Source organism: Peromyscus eremicus, unplaced genomic scaffold (assembly GCF_949786415.1).
Source record: "Peromyscus eremicus unplaced genomic scaffold, PerEre_H2_v1 PerEre#2#chr22_unloc_1, whole genome shotgun sequence".
Taxonomy (NCBI): domain Eukaryota; kingdom Metazoa; phylum Chordata; class Mammalia; order Rodentia; family Cricetidae; genus Peromyscus; species Peromyscus eremicus.
Genome location: NW_026734286.1, coordinates 9,331,847 through 9,355,640, shown reverse-complemented (window position 1 = coordinate 9,355,640; position 23,794 = coordinate 9,331,847). Strand labels below are relative to the sequence as shown.

The 23,794-nt window shown below is 37.1% G+C and overlaps 1 protein-coding gene across 1 annotated transcript in view; it reads left to right on the top strand.

The window, feature by feature from the left end:
- LOC131900451 (zinc finger protein 431-like) overlaps positions 1-23,794 on the top strand; it is a 39,606-nt gene that overhangs the window by 11,557 nt on the left and 4,255 nt on the right. The window contains exons 2-3 of the mRNA XM_059251661.1: positions 22,764-22,890; positions 23,096-23,156. Coding sequence (XP_059107644.1) covers positions 22,764-22,890; positions 23,096-23,156 — 188 coding nt within the window. The remainder of the gene's footprint in view (positions 1-22,763; positions 22,891-23,095; positions 23,157-23,794) is intronic.

Here is a 23,794-nt window from a genome sequence, read left to right as displayed (position 1 = left end):
ACCCTGAGGATGAGTAGCCAGTGCTCTCTGGTGTTGAACAATCTATTCAGCCCCATGAACATGTTATTATAGCAATAAGGTGTGATGGATGAACCTGATTTCATCTTTACCTCAGCCCTGATCACCCAAAAGAAATACAAGATTAACAGCATCCAAACCTAACTTAGACATGATTCTTAAAGAAGTTCCCAAGCCCAAATCTCCAGAAAATGAGGGAAGAGTACAAAAAATGATCATGAGAGACACTGATAAGTCTTTAAAGTGTCTGATGGCTTGACCAAAGCCGCAAGACTGAGTTTATCTCCAATGCCAAAAAATGAGCAGCAGTGTAAGCCTGCCAGGACAATTGTCAGGTGGACCCATGCTGGAGTAATAATTCCTGTAAGGAGAGAAGAGGAAATAGCAGGCATGAAGACTGACTTGTCTGAATGGGATGGTATTCTGCTTTCTTGATGCTTGTAAAACTTTCAGTTAGGAACCCTGAATGGTGGTGACTCCAAATAACATCTGGGTTGTCAGGAAATCCTGAGACAAACAGAAGTCCCTCTAAGGCTGGGGCAATCAGACCTTTTCAAAGAGCTACATAGTATGGAGGAATTATAAGGAAGGGAATTTGGGGTGTGAAAGGCCAGGATCAAATGACCAGAGAGGAATGCTTGGGGTTTACCTGAGGAGAAGCTGGCTTCTATTGTGCTCTCTGTATCCACTCAGCCTTGGTAAATCAGTGCACTCCAGGTCTTGCACTCTTTCCTGTTTTTGAAAACAACATGTAGCTGTCAGTGACAATTTCCTGCAGGCCCCAACTTTGTGATCCTCACTTGGGCCTTAAAGCTCCTCAGTCCCCACCCTGTCAGTCCCTGTAACCTAAATTCCTGGTAGGAATAAAGATATTATAAGGAGTTATCTCTTTCTTTGGCTAACAACTAGTGAAGCAGTAGACCCCATGAAATTCTAATTTCCCTGGGAATCTCGTTGTGGGAAAAGACTGAATCCTCTAGATGAGAATGTTATACTGAAGAAACATTTCATCCTTATTTGACCACCTTGTAGGAAAGACAGAAGCTGAGAATGCAGAGGAGATGGGAAAAATTCATTATATGGCTTCACCAGATCACTTACTTTTCATATCATTTTCCTTCTATCTAAACCTGTTAGGATCTCAATGATAGATTAGTTACCATATATTTTCTTAATTGTTACAAATTAGTCAAATGGAATAAATACCATGTTTAAATTTTTCATTAATAATTTGCTTTTTTCCCTTTTCTATTTTCTTTTCTCCTTTTTTTAAAATAAAATAATATTACTATGACTCCCTGGCTGGCCTGGAACTCACAGTACAGACTAGGCTGTTCTAGGACATCAGAGAGATCTGTCCACCTTGCCTCCAGAGTGCCTGCATTATAGGTGTGCATGTCACTCGCTAGATGACTTGGTTCACTTAATTGCCTTACTAAGGATGAGTGGCTGAGCCTGGCTATTTAGGGTAGCCAGGGCACAGGTTCTGGTCCTAACTCTAGTAACAGATGAAGGTTCCCATCAAATGCAGCTTTCCTGCCTTAATGTTCAGTGTCTTCCAGCTATGAGCAATTTTTTTTTAATCATTGAGTCTGTTATAACTCATCAAAGGACCTAGGAAAAGTTTTGTCCTTATTCTGCAGATGGTGAAACCAGGCTCACAGGGATAAATAGTTTTTGAATATAGTTAAGTGTACTTACTGCTCATGTTACTCATCTGTCATTCTAATGCCTCACTAAATGCAGTTGAAGCCACCTAACACAGGCATGGTGGCACAGGCCTGTAATCATGTTACTTAGAATGTGGAGGTAGGTATTTCAGGATTTCAAAGTCATGCAAAATGAGAATCGTCAATGGTGTATGGTGAGAGGACCACAGAACCAAGGAAGACTGTGATTTGCTCAGGAAAAGGTCCATACTCTTCCCTGCAGCCCCAGAAATTCAGAGCCATGGCACCAGCAATTGTTAGCTGAGGTATTTACCACCCTAAGTTTTCTATTCTTGATAATATTTTCTATTCTTGATAATGTTTCCTGTCCAAGGCAGCCTAGATCACTTTGGGGTTATACTTCTGTTGCTCATTAAAGAGTAGAGTTCTCCTGCAGGTGGGAGAATTAACCTCAGCAGGGATGAGCTCCTTTATTGCATATCCAATACAATGTGTTCAGCCCTGAAACCCTATAAACACAACCAACATAAATGGACTCAGCAGTTTTTATTTATATATTTGTGCATACATATTCACACATGCTTAACAAGGAGGATATTAGAAGGGAAGAGTTTTGGAAGGGATGGAGAGAGGACAAGGAAGGGGGAAACTGAGGAAGGAAGGAATTTTGAATAAAGAAGCTGTGTAGAGTGATAGCTTAGCAGTTAAGAGCACTGGTTGTTGTTACAGAGGACACAGGTTCCATTCCCAGAAACCACTGTTAGCTAGCCATCTCCTGTAACTCCACTTCCATGCGATCTGATACCCTCTTCTGGCCTCTTCAGATACTGAGCACAGATGCCTGGAAGCAAACACCCATATACATAGAATAAAATAAAGCTTAAAATGGAATTCTGTACAGTGATGTCACAGCCCTTAGGCAGACAGCAGGTATGGCTAAAGTGAACTCTTTCCAGTCCTGCATGGAAGCAATTGTCTGCTTCCTTTGAGGCAGAATGATCAGAGGGAAAATGCAGCCTTACGTTGAGGTTAATATAGCTCACCTTAGAACAGCATCCACAGTGCTGATATGTGGCTTTTCCTTGATGTATTTTGTACCTGTTCTCTGCCCTTTGTATGTGTGAGAATGAAAGGTGTGATATATCTTTTAAATGTATTGATACATCTTTTAACTGTAGATCATGATATCTGATCTAAAAGATAGATTTTCTCTGTAAATCTTCATCGGTCAAAGTGGCTAGACTTGTAGTCTCCTGTCCCTATTTAAATTGTTCAAAGTATAACCTGGGTTCTGCTACTAAAAGAGACATAACAATTATATCATATATGGAAAGCAAATTCTGTTCTAGGCCAACTCCTCTTTGAGCATTAGCCAAAGTTTGATTCTGCTGTTATTAAACAGATTTTTGTTTATTAGTCATTTAAGTGTGTGGAGTAAATTCTCTGTGGGAGAGCATTTGAATTCTAGAACAGCTGTACATCCTGCCATTCAGAAAATGTTTCTGATACAAGCGTTCCTATGTTGACTCAGGTGGCTTTTATTCTAGCCTACTGCTCTCCAGGGCAATGACCTTACTTTCCTCTTGATTAAACCAACTAAATTCTTAAATTAAACCAGCTGTTCCACCACTGGTTTAAAATTACTTTTGTGAGTCCTGTGGTCAACTATTCATTACAGTCACAGGAAAAAAAATTGTGTGTGGAGCATGGCTTCTACCTTCAGACCAGAATAGGACAAATAGTTTATTGTATATACTGCATGGAATAAATAATGTAAGTCAATCCATTGCTGGAGTTACAGTTATGGAAGATGACCTGATTGTGGCAGGGTTAATGATTTTTTAATTTCCCTTCAGATATTAATCATGTCATGGGAATGAAGGCAGACCAGACTGGTAGATGTACAATTGGTAGGTTAATGAACATTAAGTTTCCAGACAGGTGGCTCTCATCTGCAGATCTGTCAGGGTTGAGACAAGTCATTGGCTGCAGCTGTGTGTGTCAGGTTATAGATCTCAGCAGCTAACGTTTCACATAGGGGCAAAGTCAAAGAGTATTTTATTAATGCAGTTTGCTCTACCAGAGTATGTCAATTATTGGTTTCACTTTTCAAAATTTTCTTCAAGTGCATCACTGTCTAATCTCTTATTTGTTTTATTCTCTGGTGTTTCCCAGTTATTGAAAATTTTTTTCTGTTTTTCTCAGATGCTGTTGGTTACTTATTTCTGTTTAGAGAAGTTTCTCCTGTGGCTCTGGCTTGCCTCACACTTTGTAATTGGGAATCACAAATATATACAATATATACAAGTGAATATACTTGTGAATGAGAATCCTCCAAATTCTCTAGCTTTTATTGGGAATGTTTAAATGAAGAGGGACCCATGCAATAATTATGTTCACTGACCAACTTTAAAGCAGGTATAGTCACAGCACAGAAAGGGATGGGCAAGAAAGAGTTGAAAGCTTTCCTGTTGTGACAGTAGTTGACATTAGCAATAAGTACTGAATTTATCAATCTTAGAAGACGCATAAGTGTCCTGAGTGGCCACAGACTGGGCAATCAAGAATCTTGGTAAAGAAGTGAACTTTCATGAAACCAAATTAGTGTACTTACTCAATCAAAATAGAAGATCTGGATAAATTGTGGCCCTGCCTAACAGGACTGTTATTTTCCATGTTTAAGATTTGTACAGCCTAAAAGAAATGGTGTGATTATTCTTTAGTGTGTTCTAATAGGAGTCACTAGTCTCTTGAGCACATGGGTCATAAATCTTGTTTCAACTTTTAACATAATTTTTGGGGATTATAATTGCATCACTTCCACCTTCTCTTTCCTGCCTCCAAGTCCAAGTGCGTCAGTCATTCCAGGCTGGGCCTTGACTGGTCACTAAAAAAGAAAAAGAGACGGGGAATGAATGTGCTATGCAGCCCTGGCTTTTGGTGGCGAGTGACTGTGCAGAAGCTCTTGTGTGAGAACGTGCATTTGTTGTCCACACATTACAAGCCGGTTACAGTACAGTAAGTGAGGGGTTGGAAGAAGCCTTAAAATTTTTCAGTTTTGTCTACATTTGGTGTTACCAATATGCAATCAGTTAATCACTTATAAGTGATCTATAAATGTCCCAAGTTGCTGTTTCTTGGGCTCCATAGATCAGGTTCTTTAACCAGGATATTTACATGTCCCTATTGAAATGTTAGGTCTGTACCCAGGACAGAGATTCTATTCTCTTGACCAAGGGCCTTTTTCTCTAACAGGCCTTCTTTCCTTCATTTAACTGTCCTTCTTCTTAGCCCTTAGGATCACTTAGCATCAGAGATCAGAACTCCCAAACCCTTGGAACTCCTCAGAGTCCCAGTGACACTTCTGGCTTTTAGTCAAGAAAACTAATTAATTTTCTTTGGGGTCTTTTTACCCTAAACTGACTAGTTGAATTCTACCTCCTGTTCTTATCCCATCTCCCTCTGCTTAGGTAACACTAACTGACATTATGGGATTGGAGCAATGATTGATCTGGCTTATTCCAGTTGAATTTGGGTTACCAGGTGGCTGTATTGGGATACCCTTCCATTGGTCCTCTTGTAAAGTCCAAACTCTCAGATGTACACAGGAAAGGAATTCCTTTACTGGTAATCCAGAAAGAATTAAACTTTCCAAAGTCTATAAGACATTCTTTTTTTTAAAATTTATTTATTCTATTATCAGCTTGATACAGTACAAATTCTTATCTTAATAGTGAAATGTTTCACTGAGGCTTGCCCAGTGATTGAGTAATACCAAAACCTATTATAAGCCACAGTCATCCTAGGGTCCCCCCTACTATGTAGCCTCCCTGGTTCTATGGGTTGCAGTCTGATTGTTCTTTGCTTTATATCTAGAATCTATTTATGAGTGAGTACATACCATGTTTGTCCTTCTGGGTTTGGGTTACCTTACTCAGGATGATATTTTCTAGTTCCATCCATTTGCCTGCAAATGTCATGCTGTCATTGTTTTTCTCTGCTGAGTAGTACTCCATTGTGTATATGTACCACATTTTCTTAATCCATTCTTCAGTTGACAGGCATCTAGGTTGTTTCCAGGTTCTGACTATTACGAATAGTGCTGCTATGAACATAGTTGAGCATGTATCTTTGTGGTATGATTGAGCATTCTTTGGGTATATGCCCAAGAGTGGTATGGCTGGGTCTTGAGGTAGATTGATTCCCAATTTTCTGAGAAACCACGATACTGATTTCCACAGTGGTTGTATAAGTTTGCACTCCCACCAACAGTGAAAGAGTATTCCCTTTGCTCCACATCCTCTCCAACATAGACTGTCATTAGTGTTTTTGACATAAGACATTCTTGATGGGATCACAGTAGCCCCCATCTGTTAGATGTTGCCCTTTGACCTCTAGTGTTGGTCTCCAGAGTGATGAAGCCACTATCAGCTTTCATACCCCTTCATAGCTGTTTCATCAGCCAAAAGTCAGCATGATGCTCTTCCCATGTGGCTTCTGTATAGGGAAAGAAAAAGTATTTGGTGTCATTTGGAACCAAAGTCTGATGTCTCACATCTGTGCAACATCATTTTATGAAGAAAATATCAGTGATATTGGTTATCTAAATAGCACCTCAAGTAGACTTACATCTAATGTCTGTAGAGTGTGATCCCTTGGGTTGTTACCAATTTTCTTAGTCTTTAGTTAAACTTTCTGTGACCTACTATCTCCTAAGCATTGGTAAATCCTTTATATCACCAGTTCTATTCTTGTACATCACAGTGTAGTAGTGGAGTGCTACCCAACACAAGAGATGCTATTTGCAACCTCCACAAATTAGCTTCAAATGGATCGATAACCTAATTATCAAATGCAAAGTATAGAACTTCTAGAAGATACTTGAGAAATTAGGCCTTTGAGTTTTGCAATGTGCCTAGGCCTTGGGAGATTTCTCTAAGGCCCTGATGTATAGATAAGAAACAGAGCTCCTCCTCTAAATCCAGGAATATGCTTGGGAGAGGTGGGGGGCTAGGACCTTTGGGGAATGGTTAATGTGTTAAAAATGTAAATGAATTAACTAAGGCAAGCTGTTGTATTGTTAGGGGATCAGTTAGAAATTTTGAAGGAGCAGATAAAATTAAAATGTGATTGGAATATTTCTTGTTATTGTATCACACCCTTAAGATTTAATGAAACAAGTATGTTTGAGATAAGGTTAGGATGCATTTGTTGAGTCACCTTAAGTAACTTTTGCAAAAAAGTTACCTGATACGACAAGATGGATATTATGGAAAATCTAGCAGATATTATAGCCTCATTCAATCCTCCAAATCACTTTAATAGACTTCTTATCCTAGCAGGTGTTGCCGTTGTTCTTACAATAGTAACTTTATTGGCTTTAAAATATGTTTTGTTATACTTGTGTAAGATTGTAAGACAAATAGATAGAAAGAAGGCTATATTTGCTGTAAGGCTGCATAACCTACAAGATAGTTGAATTTTTTTAAATAAAAGGGGGATGTGTGGCAGCATTCCTGCTGAGCTGTACCTGGCCTGGCTCCAGAGTGGCACCTAGCCCTAATCCATCTTTTGGTTAGCAGACACCTTTTGTTTCTCTTGTTGTCCTATGTGAATCTTGTCTCAGAGTTTCCCAAGGATACAAAGGCCTATGTGAAACTTGGTTCAGGAAATCCGGAAAACCATGGTACCTGATAAATTGAGGAATTTGCACTTGGCATTGTATTGTTGGAAGCCTTTTTCAGGTTGTTTTGAGCATATGGAAATTAACTGGCTGAACAGTAATAGAGAGAAATAAAATTCATTTCCTTTAAATGAATTACTGCTCTAATACCTATTTGTTTCTATTTTTCAATATTTTCCAGTCATCAAGAATTTCATTCTATTTTTCATTAAGTGCAAGTTAATTAATAAATTAGCTAATTAATGTCAGCTGAGGTTAGTAAGCTGGGGGGTGTGGGTCATGGGAATCTATGGAATGAAGACTCAGAGGCATCTTAAGAATGAATCTTAGTCTTTCATGTCTGCAGGGGGTCCAGCCTCAAAGGACTGAAACACTATCCCTTCACCTTAGGCAGCTATTCATTGTCTTGGGCTGTTTAAATCTGAGTCACCTTGCAAAATTCTGAAACAAATTAGTTAATTCTTGAGCAGACAATCCAATAGTAGGCCACAACCAGTTAATATCACCCAATAATTTTTGAAAATCATTAAGCGTATGTAGTTGATCCCTCCTAATCTGTACCTTCTGCAGCTGAATTCTCGGTTTACTTAAATTTATAGTCTAAATAGCTAAAAGAATCTCCTCTGTATTTTTTCAGGAGAAATTTGTAATCCCCAACTGGGTAAATTTTTCTGTATTACATTGAACATTTTTTTCTAAGGTATCTGTATCAGAAGCAGCCAATAAAATATCATCCATATAATAATTGGATCCATAAATAAATTGTTTTTGAGTTATTTCCAGTGGTTGATTTACAAAATATTGACATAAAGTTAGGCTACTGGTAGTGGCCTCTACTCTAAATTTGGATAGCCAGATCTTGTCCTATTTTGTCTTTGTACAACCTGAATAGCCTGTGACCTATCCTTACAATTTTTTTCAATGCTCTTTCCAGGAATATATCCCAATTTAAACATCAATTTATTAGTTGTTTTTGAAATTGTAGGAATATTAATTTGAGATTCCCCATTGTTGTAACAAATATCTTTCCCATAAATTTGTGGCTATATCAGCCATATAAGGCTTTAACATTTTATCTGTTCTTTAGACTCTATACATATAATCCATTTTATATTTTGTCTTACTTGAGATAAGGTTTAAATGTCTACAAATTGAGTGGAAACTTCTTGTAAGGGCTTGTTGGGATTGCAGGATACTTGTGAAATAATAGATACATCCAGCATCAGAATCCAATAATCCTTTAATCTTCATTTTAATTAATTTTATTTTTAATTTAGGCTTTTTATCATTGATAACTGTTTGCCAGAACACCTTTTCTCCTGTACATTCAAAGCCTCCAGTTCTACATATAGGTGCCATTTTGTATTTAAGATATGGAAGCAATAATAATCGAGCAATTTTATCATCAGTTTTTATTTTTATGGTCCTTTTTACATATGCCATCTATAAAAGCATTAAATATAATCTATAAGATTTTAAGAGGTAACTTTAGACAATAAAATCTTAAAAAGAGGATCTTTTTATAGATTCTAAGCAACATATTAATGCAAACCGTCAATTATTAACAATGTGGATTAAACAATTTACCTGTATTTTATTTACTGGAAAAAAATTTTGTAACCTCTTTATTAGTAACATATTATTTGTTATGAGTTTTTATCCTAGCAATCACATTATTTAATAAGCTAACAACCTGACCTGTTTCATGTGTTACATTTCCATAGATTTAACCAAGAATTTCTAGAAAGCAACTTAAAGAATAGCCAAATTTTCAGTAATGATCAACAGACAAGAGCATACCTAATATATAGTTCAAAATTATGAACCCTGTTCCTTTAGTTTATCTACCATGAAAATCAAGCATTGATCCAAACATTTAATAGACAATCAAAAGAAGAGAACATCCTCTATACACTGATTGATTAATATCTCTGGAAGTTCAAACAGCATTGACTTAGCATTCCATATCCTGACCAAAACCGTTCTTCACCAGAAGTTGGGCCCACTTAGACTTCCTCTTTCTCCCTTGAGGAACTATTAATAATGAGTTATTCCCACCATTAGGGAAAAACACAGAACATTTCCCACAAAGGGATCTTTAATAGTGAATTATTCCACTCTGAGGGAAAAATAAAAAACATTTAAACCAAAGTTAAGCAAACCAACAACACAATTCTGAGCTCTGGGCTTGTTTACTTGTTCAGCCAGCAGCAGTGAGCCCCACCTGTTGATTCTTTGTAATTCAGATGCTGCAGCTCTGTGGTGGCAGGCAGAAAGAACTCAGAGTTTTAGCTATCCTGAAATTTCTTAGATAGGAAAGAGCCTTGTCTTCCTCTATTTTTATTGGGAAGAGGCTTTTTTATATATTTTTAATGAGGTCTTTAAATTTTTAGGCCTAGTTTTAATACTTTTCTGCTTTTTACTGGGAAAATCTTTTTTTCTTGATTAAAATTTTTACCCTTTTTTATCAGGAAATTTCCTTCCCTCTTCTCTATTGGGAAGATCTTTTTTTTTTTTTCATTTATTTTCTTTCCTTTTTCTCTATTGATAAAGGTCTTTTTCCTTTATTTCCTGTCTCAGGATCCATTGTATTTCTATCTTTAAAAATTGTGCAGTTACCACTTTTTGTTTTGACAAGCATTTTAGCAACTGTACATTTTGTTGCTCCTGAGATGGGGAGTTTAAATTCTCCATGACCCCACTGATCCTGGAGTCCTCTTACCCTGAGAGCACTTCCCTCCATTTCTTAAGATGGCCAGCTCCTCTGTCCTTCCTCAGGGGATTCTTTTCCTTCTTCAAACCCCATGTTGGGCGTCAAATGTCATTGAGTGTCATGGCCCAGGTGTGTGGGTTCATGCAGATCCCTGGAATCAAGACTCAGAGGCATCTTAAGAATGAATCTTAGCCTTTCATAGGTGCAGGTGGTCCAGCCTCAAATAACTGAAGCATTATCCCTTCACCCCGGGTGGCTTTATTTCTCTTCATTATAGTTCAGCCAGTTAATTTCCATATGCTCAAAACAACCTGAAAGGAGCTTCCAACAATACAATGCCAAGTGCAAATTACTCAATATGTTAGGTACCTCGGTTTTCCTGGTTTCCTGAACCAAGTTTTGCATAAGCCTTTGTATCCTTGGGAAACTCTAAGACAAGATTCACATAGGACAAGAGAAACAAAAGGTGTCTGCTAAACAGAAGATGGATTAGGGCTAGGTGCCACTCTCTGGAGCCAGGCCAGGTACAGCTCTGCAGGAATGCTGTCATAGCTCCCTCTGGGAGGGGGGTCAAACAAACCTATCACAGGGGTTGCCTAAGACCATGAGAAAACACAGATATTTATATTATGATTCATAATGTTGTGCCCAGATTGCGACCCCCAGAGAGACCACCAAAGATGAGCATGCTGGAATGCAAAAGCAAGGTTTAATTCTGGATATCCAAAAGCAATACAAGCCTAGGCAGGGACTTCGTCCAATACATCCAACGAAGTGGAGGCTGGAGGAAGTGCCCGCCTGTCTGCAAGCTCAGTTTTTAAAGGGAAAAATCACAAGGTTACATCATTTTAGGGGTGCTACTATGGGTACAATTCTGATTGGCTCACTTCTAGGGGCTTTCTAGAAATCATGGCTTAATCTTACTTCTAAGGGAGTGGTTGCCCACCACCATTTCTCATTGGCTGCCCTCAGGTGGGGGCATTTTTATGGTCAGTTACCCTGGAAACCAGGGAGAGGACATTCCATAGTCTGGCAGGCATTACCTCATGACTATCTTGTGACTCTGTACTTTTACACTTCCTGGTTTCTGGAATCCGAACTGACTGGTTTCAGTAACTAATGGCCTATTCCCAAAAGGAAAAATCTTAGGCCTTAATTTTAGGGTGAAAGCATTTTGGTCTTATTTCTAAGATGGCTCATTTTGGTCTCACAATAACAGTAGCAAAATTATAGTTTATGAAGTAGTAGTGAAAAGAATTTTATAGTCAGGGGGTCACTACAATGTGAAGAATGTATTAAAGGGTGATAGTATTAGAAAGCTTGAGAACCACTGCTTCAAATCAATGTCTCTTGCAGCTCAGGCTTATACCACACTACATGGTTGAGAATTGATTTACAATTTAATGCTGACTCTGCTGCCTAGTCCTGGAAAGACAGCCCTGCAACTGCTCCCAGGCTGGGCCTAGACTGGTATGTGAGAACAAAGGATAAAACAGTGAATGAGTGTCCTCCAATCTCTCTGACTTTTATTGGGAACTTAAAATGAAGAGGGATCTTTGTAAGAATTGAGTTCACTGATGAGCAGTAAAGCCGTATTTATTCACAGCACAGAAAGGGAGGAACAAGAAGGAGTTTTACTTTCCTGCTTCAACAGTAGTTGATACTAGCATTGAGTAGTGAGGTATCCATTTTTTCATGATGCTATTGCTTTGACAGTTGAGTAATATTGTGTTGTGTAAATGTCCCACATTTTCTTTATACATTCTTTCTTTATAATTCTTCAGTTTAGGGACATCTTGGCTATTTTCCAGTTTCTGGCTATTATGAATAAAGTGAACACAGTTGAGCAAGAAGAGTTCATATGGTATATGCCCAAGAATGGTATAGCTGGGTCTTGAGGTAGATAGATGCCCAGTTTTCTCAGGAACCATGATATTGATTTCCATGGTGGCTGTGTTTGCACTCCTACAAACAGTGGAGGCGTGTTGTCCTTGCTCCACTTCCTCACCAGCATGAATTGTCACTTGGGTTTTTGACATTAGCCATTCTGACAGGTATAAGATGGAATCTAAAAGTAGTTTTGATTCAGATTTCCCTGGTGGCTAAGGATGTTGAACATTTCTTGAAGTGTTTCTCAGCTATTTGAGATTCCTCTGTTGAGAATTCTCTGCTAAGATTCATACCCCATTTTTTATTTGAATTATTTAGATTTTCAACTGTAAGTGGATGTATCTTTCCTGGCTGCAGCTTTCAAATAAACACACTGATGCTTATATTAATTGGAAATGCTCAGACAGTAGCTCAGACTTAATCTATGTGCAGCCCCGAGGCACGTGGCTTTTACCTTTCTGGCACATCTTGATTCCTCTCTGTCTGTCTGGTGACTCCCGTCTCTGAACTTCTTTTTCCCAGAATTCTCATCTGGTTCTCCCTCCCAATCTCTTCCTGCCCAGCTTTAGGCCAGTCAGTTTGTAATTAACCAATGAGAGTAATATATATTCACATGTACAGAAGGGTTATTCCACAACATTCAACATCTTGTTTTTTGAGTTCTTTATATATTTTGGATATTTAGCCTCTATAGGATGTGAAATTGTTAAAAATGTTTCTGCATTCTTTAAGCAGCCTCTTTGATTGACTGTGTCCTTTGCCTTACAGAAGGTTTACAGTTTCACGAGGTCCCATTTATTAATTGTTGACCTTAATTGGTGCTTGCACCCTTGGTGTTCTGTTCAGAAAGTTGTCTCCTGTGCCAGTGCAATCAAAGCCTTCCCCCACTTAGTTTTTTATCAGTTTCAATGTGTCTGGTTTTATGTTGGGGTCGTTGACATTTTGTGCAGGGTGATGAATGTGGATCTATTTGAATTCTTCTATATCCAGAAATTCAGATTAACAGGCACCATTTGTTGAAGGTGCTGTCTTTTTTACCATTTACATTTCTGAATTTCCTTATCAGAAGTCAGCTGTCCACATGTGTTTGGATTTATCTCTGGGTCTTTAATTTGATTCCATTTTCAATGTATCTGTGTTACTGTCAGTGCCAAGCTGTTCTTTTATTGTTCATGGTTGCTTATCTATCCTCTTTTCTGTTATTCATATCAAACTGCACACTATCCTTTCAAGGTCTTCAAACAAATGTGTTAGAATTTTGATAGGGATTGTGCTGAATCTTTAGATTGCTGTTGGTTGGATGGCCTTTTTACTGTGTTAATCTTACTGATTTATGAGCATGAGAGATCTTTCCATGTCCTGGTATCTTCAATTTCTTTCTTCAAATACTTAAAGTTTTTAATCACACAAGTATCTCATTTGCTATGTTAGAGTTACTCGAAGATATTTTTATTATTTGAGGCTACTGGGAAGGGTGTTTCCCTTATTTATTTCTCATTTTATATAGGAGGGCTACTGATTTTTTGAGTTCCTCTTGTATCAAGCCACTTTGCTGAAAATGTTTATCATCTGTACTTTCCTTGTCAAATTTTTAGAGTCACTTATGTATACGATCATATCATCTACAAATAACAATACTTTGACTTCTTCTTTTACAAATTATATCCCACTGATGTCCTTCAGTGTTTTATTGGTCTATCTAGAGCTTCAAGTACTATATTGGGTAGATATAGAGAGAGTTCACAGCCTTATCTTGTTCCAGATATTAGTGAAATTCTCTCCATCTCATTTGTTGTTAGCTATAGGCTTGCTGTACTTTTCCTTTATTATGTTTATGTATGTACCTTGTATCCCTAAACTCTTCAAGACTTTTATGATGTATGATCTTGTCAAAGACTTTTTTAGCATCTAATAGGATGATACTGTGTTTCTTTTACAGCTTATTTTTGCATTGGATTACATTTACTGATTTTTGTATGTTGAACCATCACTGCCTCTCTGGGATGAAGCCTACTTGTTTAGTTTGATCTTTTGATGTGTTCAAGTTACAATATATTTAAAAAATGTGTAGGTTTGGGAAAGAGAAGAAAATGGATAAAGTAAATAATGGTAAAATCCTTACAAGAGAAATAGAGTAATAAAAAATAAAATAAACTACATAAAAATGGGAAATACACAGAGTCTAGATTTTATTTTTTATTGTATTTTCTTTGGATTTTTCACTGGTAATGAGCTAACTGCTAAAAGACATTTGGTTATAAAAGCTGCTAAATTAGATATGTTTCTTTGGGAAAGAGGTTCTGCTTTTATTTCCACAGAAAATGAGATGCTATGGATTCATTCCAGGTTTAAGAAAAATCAGGTTTGATCAAGGAAGATGCCCTGAAAATCCTGAATACACACATGGGAAAATAAACCTAAAGTATCTACAAGACATGTGACATGTTTTACTTGCTCAAATATAAAACAAAAAATTATCTTTGGCTGGCTTGTATAAATACAGTTTATATTTATATTAATACAGATATATATGTTACCTTTAAAGGTTTATATATTTTCAGATCAAGGAGACCAGTCTCTAATAAAAACGGATGGCCCAGATGATCCAGCATTTCAATACACCTCTGTTACAGTTTCCTCTGAGTTCTGCATACAAAACAGCTTCAAGGCTGCTGCTTGAGATGGACCAACCACACAAAATACTCCAATCAGGACTTGACTTATTTCTAAAGTTTCTCAGGGTTCCCATAAGATTACCAGTACACACAATGAGCAGGAAGTGGTCTAGAGAACTATACCCAAATTTCCAAAATATTGTTTATGAATGTTTGTTTTCATTTAAGGGTGGTTGGTTCTAAATTGTTATTGGTCATACTCAATCTCTTTCTAAGGAAAAAGGGGGATATGATATAAAAATGATGTAAAAAAACGTTAGATTGTTGAATCTACTTTAATCCAAAAACCTACTGTTAATCTCAAAATATTTTACATTGGTATGGATTTTAGTTTATTGATACAAATTAAAGTCATGTTTGTTATACTGTCTATATATTTCTACTCTTGTTTAAGGCATTATGTTTATATATCTCAATTAAATCTATAATTAAAAATTCAGATTAATAGTCATAAATCAGACTTATAGTCATTTTAGTTAGATTTTCTAGATATACAATGTTATATTTCACATAGGTAATCTTCAGACACTTCAAAGACCTACAGATATGGCATTTATAATGTTTAATAATTTAGGCTTTTCATGACACATTGGCTCCTGGCAGAAACAATATACTCCAAAAAGATGATGGACATTGAAAAAACTCCATATGAGGTTCATTTTCTTTATGGCAAAAGCTAGCCATGTGGGCAAAGAAATTTCTCTTGCTTCAGTTACTGACAGTTATTGTCCAAACTGGAGCAACAGGATGCAAGAAAACTGACTACCAAACCTTGCCAAGACAAGGTAGGATAGTCCTTAAAAATTCTGTGCTTTACAGAAAAGTCTATCAGATATGCTAAGCCTGTAGGCCAAAATTGGATGCCTCAATGTTGCAAAGGAAACTTGAGTGACTGTCTAGGCAGCCAGCTGCCTCTGTCATTTCTTACATTATTTGTAAGTCACTTACTTGCACTTCCTGCATACTCAGCTATTATAATTTCCTTTTAAGGTCTTTGATGGAGTTGAAGACAAGATAGTTATAGTTTCATTAATTGAGATAAAGAATAAACTAGACAAAAATTTAGACTCACCAAGCTAGGATAGATAATTAAATGTTTTCTTTGATTTTGTCAAAATACAAATAGAGTAGATATTGTAACTGTAATTCTTATTTGGTAACTATTTTGTTATTTGTAATTTTAGTATGTTAAAATTAAAAACCTTCCTCTTTGATTAGACAGAAAAGGAGAAATGCTGTGGGAGGATCTTTCTGTATGTTGTAAATGTTTGTTGCTCTCATTGGTTGATAATAAAAGATGATTTGGCCTAAAGCCAGGTAGAATAAGGCTGTGTGGGAAAGACAGATATAGACACAAGGAAAAGAAAGGACAGAGTCAGGAGACTCTGTCCAGTTGCCCATGAAACAAGATGCCAGAGAACAGATAAGCCACAAGCCACATAGCAATACATAGATCAAAAGAAATGTGTTAATTAAAATGTAAGAGCTAGGAAGTAATAAGCCTGAGCCATCAGCCAAGCATTTATATTTAATGTAAGCTGCTGTGTGGTAATTTGGGAAGTGACTGCTAAATATAATCAAGTAGACAAGAGAGAAAGCTCTACCTCCATTTACAATCCATTGAATACCTCAAATTGGAATCCCCAGAGTCTGTCTACCTCTATAGTCTTGCAATCTCCAGATTGTTAAGGCAAGTCCAGAAACCCAATTTTCCACTGTCTGCTGTCTCAGATTCAACATATCTGATGTAATAGCATCTGATATAAATTATCTATGATCATTTAAAAACAAGAGCCTGAATTTATGGATATCTGTATAACTGTGGCATCATGAAATGAATAGGGTAGTGTTCCTTCTGTTTAAGTTTTGTGGAATAATTTGCAGAGTATTGGTTTCAACTCTTCTTTGAAAGTCTGGTAAAATTTTGTGCTAAAACCATCTGGCCCTTGGTTTGTTTTTTGCTTGTTTGTTTGTTTGTTTGTTTGGTTTGTTTGTTTTGTTTTTTGTTGTTGTTGGGAGACTTGTAATGACTTGTTTTATTTTACTAGGTGCTATAGGTTTATTTAAATTGTTTGTGTGATGTTGATTAAACACTTTGGTAAGTGGTACCTACCAAGAAATTTATCCATTTCTTTTAAAATTTCCAATTTGGTGGAGTACAGGTTTTTAAAGTATTTCCTTGTGATTCTCTGACTTTCCTCATTCTCTGTTGTTGTGGACTCCCTTTCATTTTTTATTTTATTAATTAGGATATTCTCTCTGTGTCTCTTAGGTAGTTTGGATAAGAGTTTGCTTATCTTGTTGATTTTTCTCAAAGAACTGACTCTGTTTTTCTTTCATTGATTCCTTTTATTTTTCTTTGTTTCTATTTTGTTAATTATAGCCCTCAACTTGATAGTTTCTTTCTGTCTCCTCTTCTGGGATATATTTACTTCTTTTTGTTCTATGCTTTCATGTGGGCTGTTAAGTTGCTAGTATGAGATCTTTTCATTTTTTTCCTGGGTTTTTTTTGGGGGGGGGGTTGAGAAAGGGTTTCTCTGTGTAGTGTTCGTTCCTGTCCTGGATCTCGCTCTGTAGACCAGGCTGGCCTCAAACTCAGAGATCCACCTGGCTCTGCCTCCCAAGTGTTGGGATTAAAGGTGTGCACCACTGCCACCTGGCTTTTTTCCCTTTTTTTATGTAGACACTCAACTCTATGTAGTTTCCTCATATCACTCCTTTCGTTGTATCCTCTAAATTTGGATATGTTGTATAATTATTTTCATTGAATTCTAGAAATTTTTTAATTTCCTTCTTTATTTCTGCCTTGACCCATTTTCTTCAGTAGAATATTGTTCAGTTTCCATGAGTTTTTAAGCTTTCTTTTTTTTTTGTTTTTGTTTTTTTTAATATCCAGCTATAATCCATGGTGGTCTGATAGGATGCAAGGACTTATTTCAATTATCTTGTAACTGTTGACTTGAATTGTGTCCAAGTGTGTCATCATCCTTGGAGAAAATTCCATGTCGTACTGAGAAGAAAGTGTATTCTTTTTCTTTGGGTGGAATGTTCTGCAATATCTGTTTCGGTTCATTTGACTTATCAATTCTGTTAGCTCCAATATTTCTCCATTTGGTTTTCTTCTGGATAACCTGTCCATTGGTGAAGATGGGGTATTGAAGTCTACCGCTATCAAACACTGTGTGAGACTCATTGTGTCATTTAATCTGTAGAAGTATTTTTTTTTTACAAATGTGAGTGACCTTGTATTTGGGACATAGATATTAATAATTGAAATGTCATATTGGTGGAGTTTTCCTTTGAAGAATAAAGAGTGTTCTTCCCCATCAGTTTTGATTAATTTTTGTTTGAAGTCTATTTTTGTAGATAAGAAAATGGCTACAGAAGCCTGCTTCTTAGTTCCAATTGCTTTAAAAGTGTTTTCCCAGCCTTCACCTTTTGGTAATCTTTATCCTTGACGTTGAAGTGTGTTTTTTATATGTAGAGGAAGGATGGATATTGTTTTTGAATCCATAGTGTTAATTTGTGTCTTCATTGGGGAATTATGGCCATTGATATTGAGAGATATCAGGAATAATGAATATTAATTCCTATTATTTTGTTGTTGTTATTAGTGGTGGTGGTGGTATGTGTATGAGGGTATGTTTGTGTGCATGTGTTTCCCTTCTTTCGGTTTTACTGATGTGATATTATTTATTTGCTGTGTTTTCATGTTTGTAGTTAGCTTCCTTGTGTTGGATTATTCCTTCTAGTACCTTCTGTAGGGCTGGATTTGTATGTAGATACTATTTGAATTTGACTTTATCGTGGAATATCTTATTTTCCCCATTTATGGTGATTGAAAATTTTCTGATATAGTTATCTGGACTGGCATCTTTGGTTACATGTGTCCAAGCCCTTATGGCTTTTAGAATCTCCATTAAGAAGTGGGGTGTAATTCTCACAGGTCTGCCTTTATATGTTACTTAGTCTTTTTCCTTTGCAGCTTTTAATATTCTTTCTTTTTCTGTATGTTTAGTGATTTGATTACTATGTGACAAGGGGACTTTCTTTTCTGGGCCAATCTATTTGATGTTTTGCTTGCTTCTTTGTACCTTCATCAGCACCTCCTTTAAATTAGGAAAAATTTATTATATAACTTTATTGAAAATATTTTCTGGATATTGGAGCTGGGTTTTTTCTCTTTCCTCTATTCCTGTCATTCATAGGTTTGGTCTCTGCATAATGTTCCAGATTTCCTGGTTGTTTTGCATCAGGAAATTTTTATATTTAACATTTTCCTTAACTGATGTATCATTTCTTCTATTATATCTCCTGTACCTGAGATTCTCTATTCCATCTCTCTATTCTATTGGTGAGCCTTGCCACTGTACTTCCTGTTTGTAGTCCTAAATTTTTCATTTCTGGAATTCCCTCAGTTTCTGTTTTCTTTATTGTTTCTATTTCTATTTTCAGGTCTTAAACAGTTTTATTTGTGTCCTTCAACTACTGGTTTTATCTTGGCTTTATTTAAATTGCTTATTGGTTTACTCCAATTATTTGTGTTTTCCTCACTTTCTTGGAAGAATTTATTGATTCTCTCCAGTTGTTTGTGCTTTCATGAATTTATTTAAGGGATTTATTCATTTTCTTTTTAAGGCCCTCTATCATCTCCATGTAGTTTGTTTTAAGGTCTTTTTCTTGTATTTCAGTTATGTTAGAATACTCAGTGCCTGCTGTGATAGTATAGCTGAGCTCTGGGGGTGACATATTGCCCTGACTGTTATAATGTTTCTATGCTCAGCATCTGGGTTTGGGGTGATGCTAGTTCTAGGTGCTGGTTTCTGACTTTAACTTGGTTGGATGGGAGTTTTGTTTTCTGGTTTCTTTTTGTTCTCTGGGGTTTCAGAGTATGTGTTGAGTGAGTGTTGCCTTTTTTCCTGGCCTTCTTGCCTGGTGTGTTCAAGGGCAAATGCTTGGTGGTGTTGAAAACTGGGGGAAGAGGAAGGTGGGAGAGATGATCTTAGGGATCCTCAGGAGGCATGGAGAGGGAAGAGAGGAAGCTGCCTCTGGTGTTCTACTCCAGTGATAGGGGCAACTTTTAAAATCAGGTCTGGGGTAAGAGACAATGTGGTAGATCTGCAGACATCCTAACTAGTCTTCTGGAAGGTGTGGCAAGTAATTGTGCAGGGAGAGTCTACCCCAGTTGGGAGATAGGACTCAGATATGGGGTGAGTAGGGAAGAGTAGGTGGGGATGGTCTTTGGAATCTATAGGAGACATGGAAAGGGAGAAGAGAAACTGCAGCTGGAGTTCTCTTTCAGCCCTAGCTGCTATTTAGACTATAGTGGAAAAAAATCAATAAGTGGATCATAAATAAATGAAAAGTCTATGGGTTGTAGAGAAAAACAACATTATGTATTTTCAGATGGCAGTCAAATGCTGAACAGAGGCAGGAGTTTTCAGGGAGATTATCACCATTAAAAAGAAGGCCCTTACTCTACATTGGAAGCCTGGCAAGATGCCATAAGTGGAAGAAACCATCCTTCTATGCCTCAGTTAATGGAAGGATTAGGCAAAGTGATTTCCAGTCCCAGGAAGCAACTTCATACAAAGCCTGCTGCAATTCTTGTCCAAGCATGACAGGAGTCATTCACATCTTAGAAGCCAAATTTGGGGACATCATTGATGTTGAACTGGTTCTGGAAACCAGAATGTTGCAAAATTTAAAATCATTCATTCTTAGTCTGTGTTTTCAGTCCAGCACTGTTGTAGGCATCTGTGTTTGGTATGGTAAGAGCTCCAGTGAGGAGACTGTGAGGGTTTATTGCATGATGCTATGAGGATGAAGCCTGGGTTGTATTTTGAGAACATAAGATGCTGAGATACTTAAGCTATGAGACATCTTCCATGGAAAGCTGCATATATGTAGTAGAAGTAACCAAAGAGAAAGATGTATGGGAAATTGTGGGGAGAGAGCCATCTAAGCCCTTTGAAAATGAAGCCCCAAGTGTCTGACACATGACTACTAAATTTGTTTAATTTTTTTTTTTTTGGTTTTTCGAGACAGGGTTTCTCTGTGTAGCTTTGCGCCTTTCCTGGAACTCACTTGGTAGCCCAGGCTGGCCTCGAACTCACAGAGATCCGCCTAGCTCTGCCTCCCGAGTGCTGGGACAGAGATCCGCCTAGCTCTGCCTCCCGAGTGCTGGGATTAAAGGCGTGCGCCACCACCGCCTGGCTGACTACTAAATTTGATGGTTGCCCTGCTGGGTTTCAGTCTTCCCTTTGTCCAACCTTTCTTCACTATGTCTCAATTCCTCTCCTTTGGAATGGGAATGGTTTTTCTGTGCTGTTTGTATGTTGGAAAGATTTAACTTGTTTTCTGATTTTATAAGATGACACAGTGAAGAATTTGTCTTGAGTATCAATAGATACTTTGAACATTTGGACAGTGTAGGGGGCTGTTGCAGACTATTAGGATCATTGAGGTGACTAAGTACATTTTCTACATGGATGATCATGAGCCTATAGTAACCTGGGTCAGAATGTAGTCAACTGAATGAGAAGTTCCCAGACAGGATGAGGTATTTGAACATGTGTCTCTCCTTGGCATCTTATTTGGGGTGCTTGTGGAACCTTTAGTAGGAGGAATCTCTCTGGAAGAAATTTCTCACTGGGGGGTGTGATAAGTGTCTCTATAGCCTTAACCCATTTCCTTTTCTATGTTTCTACTATGTTGTAGTTGAAACAAACCAGCCAGCTTCCTTCTTGTGCTGTCTTGACTTCACCACCATTATAGATGGTATCACTAAATCACATAAGATACAATTGAAGGAATTGATATCCAATGCTAAGCCATTTTGCTAGCCTGATTTTTTAAAATTTCGTCTTTTTTTTTGTTTCTAACAAGACAATCTTTGGCTGAATAATCCTGTCCTAAAAGTAGCTCTGTAGACCAGGCTGGCCTTGAACTCAGATTCACCTGAGTCCTTATTCCACATACTGAGATTAAAGGTTGACCAACATTCCAGGTTTTTTCATATCTATTATTGGGTGATGGGCCTAGAGTATATGTTTTGTACATGTCAAGCATATGCTGTTTTACTGAGCTTTACCCCCAGCTTGAATTTTGAAATTAAGATATCATTCTCTTTCCCAGGATGCAGTATTCATGATATTAATACTGCCTGGGCCTTTTGAGTCATTAGATTACATGTGTGTGACATTCTTCCTGCTTGTTTTGTTTGTTTTGATTTATTTATGAATATGATTCTTTTTCCCTGTATACATGGATATCCATCACATATATGTCTGGTACTCACAGTAGTCAAAAGATGGTATTAGAACCCATAAACTTGGTATGTGAACAGTTGTGGGATTCCCCTATGTAAGTACTGGCAATTGAGCCCATCTATATACAAGACCAGCAAGAGCTCTTAACTTCTCTGCCATCTCTCCTGCCCTGTGTTGTTTATTTATAATCAACATTGATATTGCTAATGTTATCATCTGACTATGTGTAACTGTTTAAATGCACAGTTCCCTTTAGTAAGATTTATTAAAGTACAGTTTAAACTGGAGCAATTCAGGTTTCTGGAAGATAAATATAGAACTAAAGTTAGTGCCTGAGTTCATCCTATCTTTTTAGTTTGTTTGATTGATGTTTGCAGTGCAGACAGGTTCTTAATATTTGCTTCTTACTGTCCTGAACTGAATGCATAGACTAGGCTAGCTTTCAACTCAGAAGCACATATTCCTGCTTTTGCCTTTTGAGTGCTGTGATTAAATGCATGAGCCAATACATCCAGCTTACTCATCCTTTTTGTAGTTAGTAATTGTTCATACAATTTCTTTGATGTGTCCTCAGTACTGTTGATATGTTTGCTTGTCTCTGTGTTTGCTAGTAGGCATTTCTCTTGCAAGATGTTAGCTCATTAAAAGCATTCAGAAATAATAGAAGTAAACCTCCTATTTCAGTTTCCTTCTAAAGTAACTTGATGATTATATTATAATCTCTGGGTTATAGAATAAATGTAGAAAGCACCAGATTTATGTGACTGTTGTCAAAGAAGCACACATTTACAATGTTGTGAGTATCATGCTTTTTGTTTTAGACTCATGTATGGCATATTTTAGGACGCAGTGACGTATAATGATGTGCATGTCGACTTCACTCAGGAGGAGTGGGCATTGCTGGATCCTTCACAAAAGAATCTCTACAACAATGTGATGCTGGAGACCTATATGAACCTCAGTGCCATAGGTAATAATGTAAGATTTTCCTTCATATTTTAAAGTAAGGGGACAACTATTTTTTGGCTATTGATGCTCTTCTGTTATTCTGATTCAGAAAGAGAAAGAATGAGGTGATTAAGTTAGGCATGGTTCTAAGGATCACTGAAGATAGTAACTGAAATTTTGCACAGTTTCCAGTAATATTTCATACATTTCCTCATACTATATTTTAGGCTACAATTGGGAAGATCATAAAGTTGAAGAGCATTGTCAAAGTTCTCAAAGACATGGAAGGTAATTTTCATGTGCAAGCTGATACAAATGTGCCTCTGGATGTATTTTTAATGTATCTGGAAGTTTTAAAGAAATACAGCAGTGTAAATGATCATAGCTTAAAGTGAATTCATGATCATTAAATACTCACAACCCATATACCTCAAAGGCAGGTAAGTGAATTGTGTTTGAAAGTCATTCTTTTTAGAAGGAAGACAAGGAATCAATGCCTTAAGAGATATCAGCATTTGAATCATAGCTCCATCAGAGCTATGCTGTAGAACTGCCAATCCATCTAGTTTCATACCACTCATATTACAAAAGGTATACACATTGAGTATGTGATAAGTGTATGTCCAAAACCTTCTAATAAGCATATAGTCTATAGTAAAGCTAGTGTTACTCATATAGTTGTTCTGTCTCTGCTAAGTTTAGTGAGATGGGTAGTTAGAATCAAGAGTTAAGGCGAGGTTGTTGTGAAGAAACCTTAAACCCTATACCACATATCTGTGAGAAACAAAAAGTTAAGCTGTGTGGAGGCAATGTTGAAACCTTTTATTTGTTATTTTTCCTTTACTACATATATCATATGTCACTCTGGATACAAGCCATATGAACATAGGGATATGGAAAGAAGCAATGTATCCCTCTTCATCTCA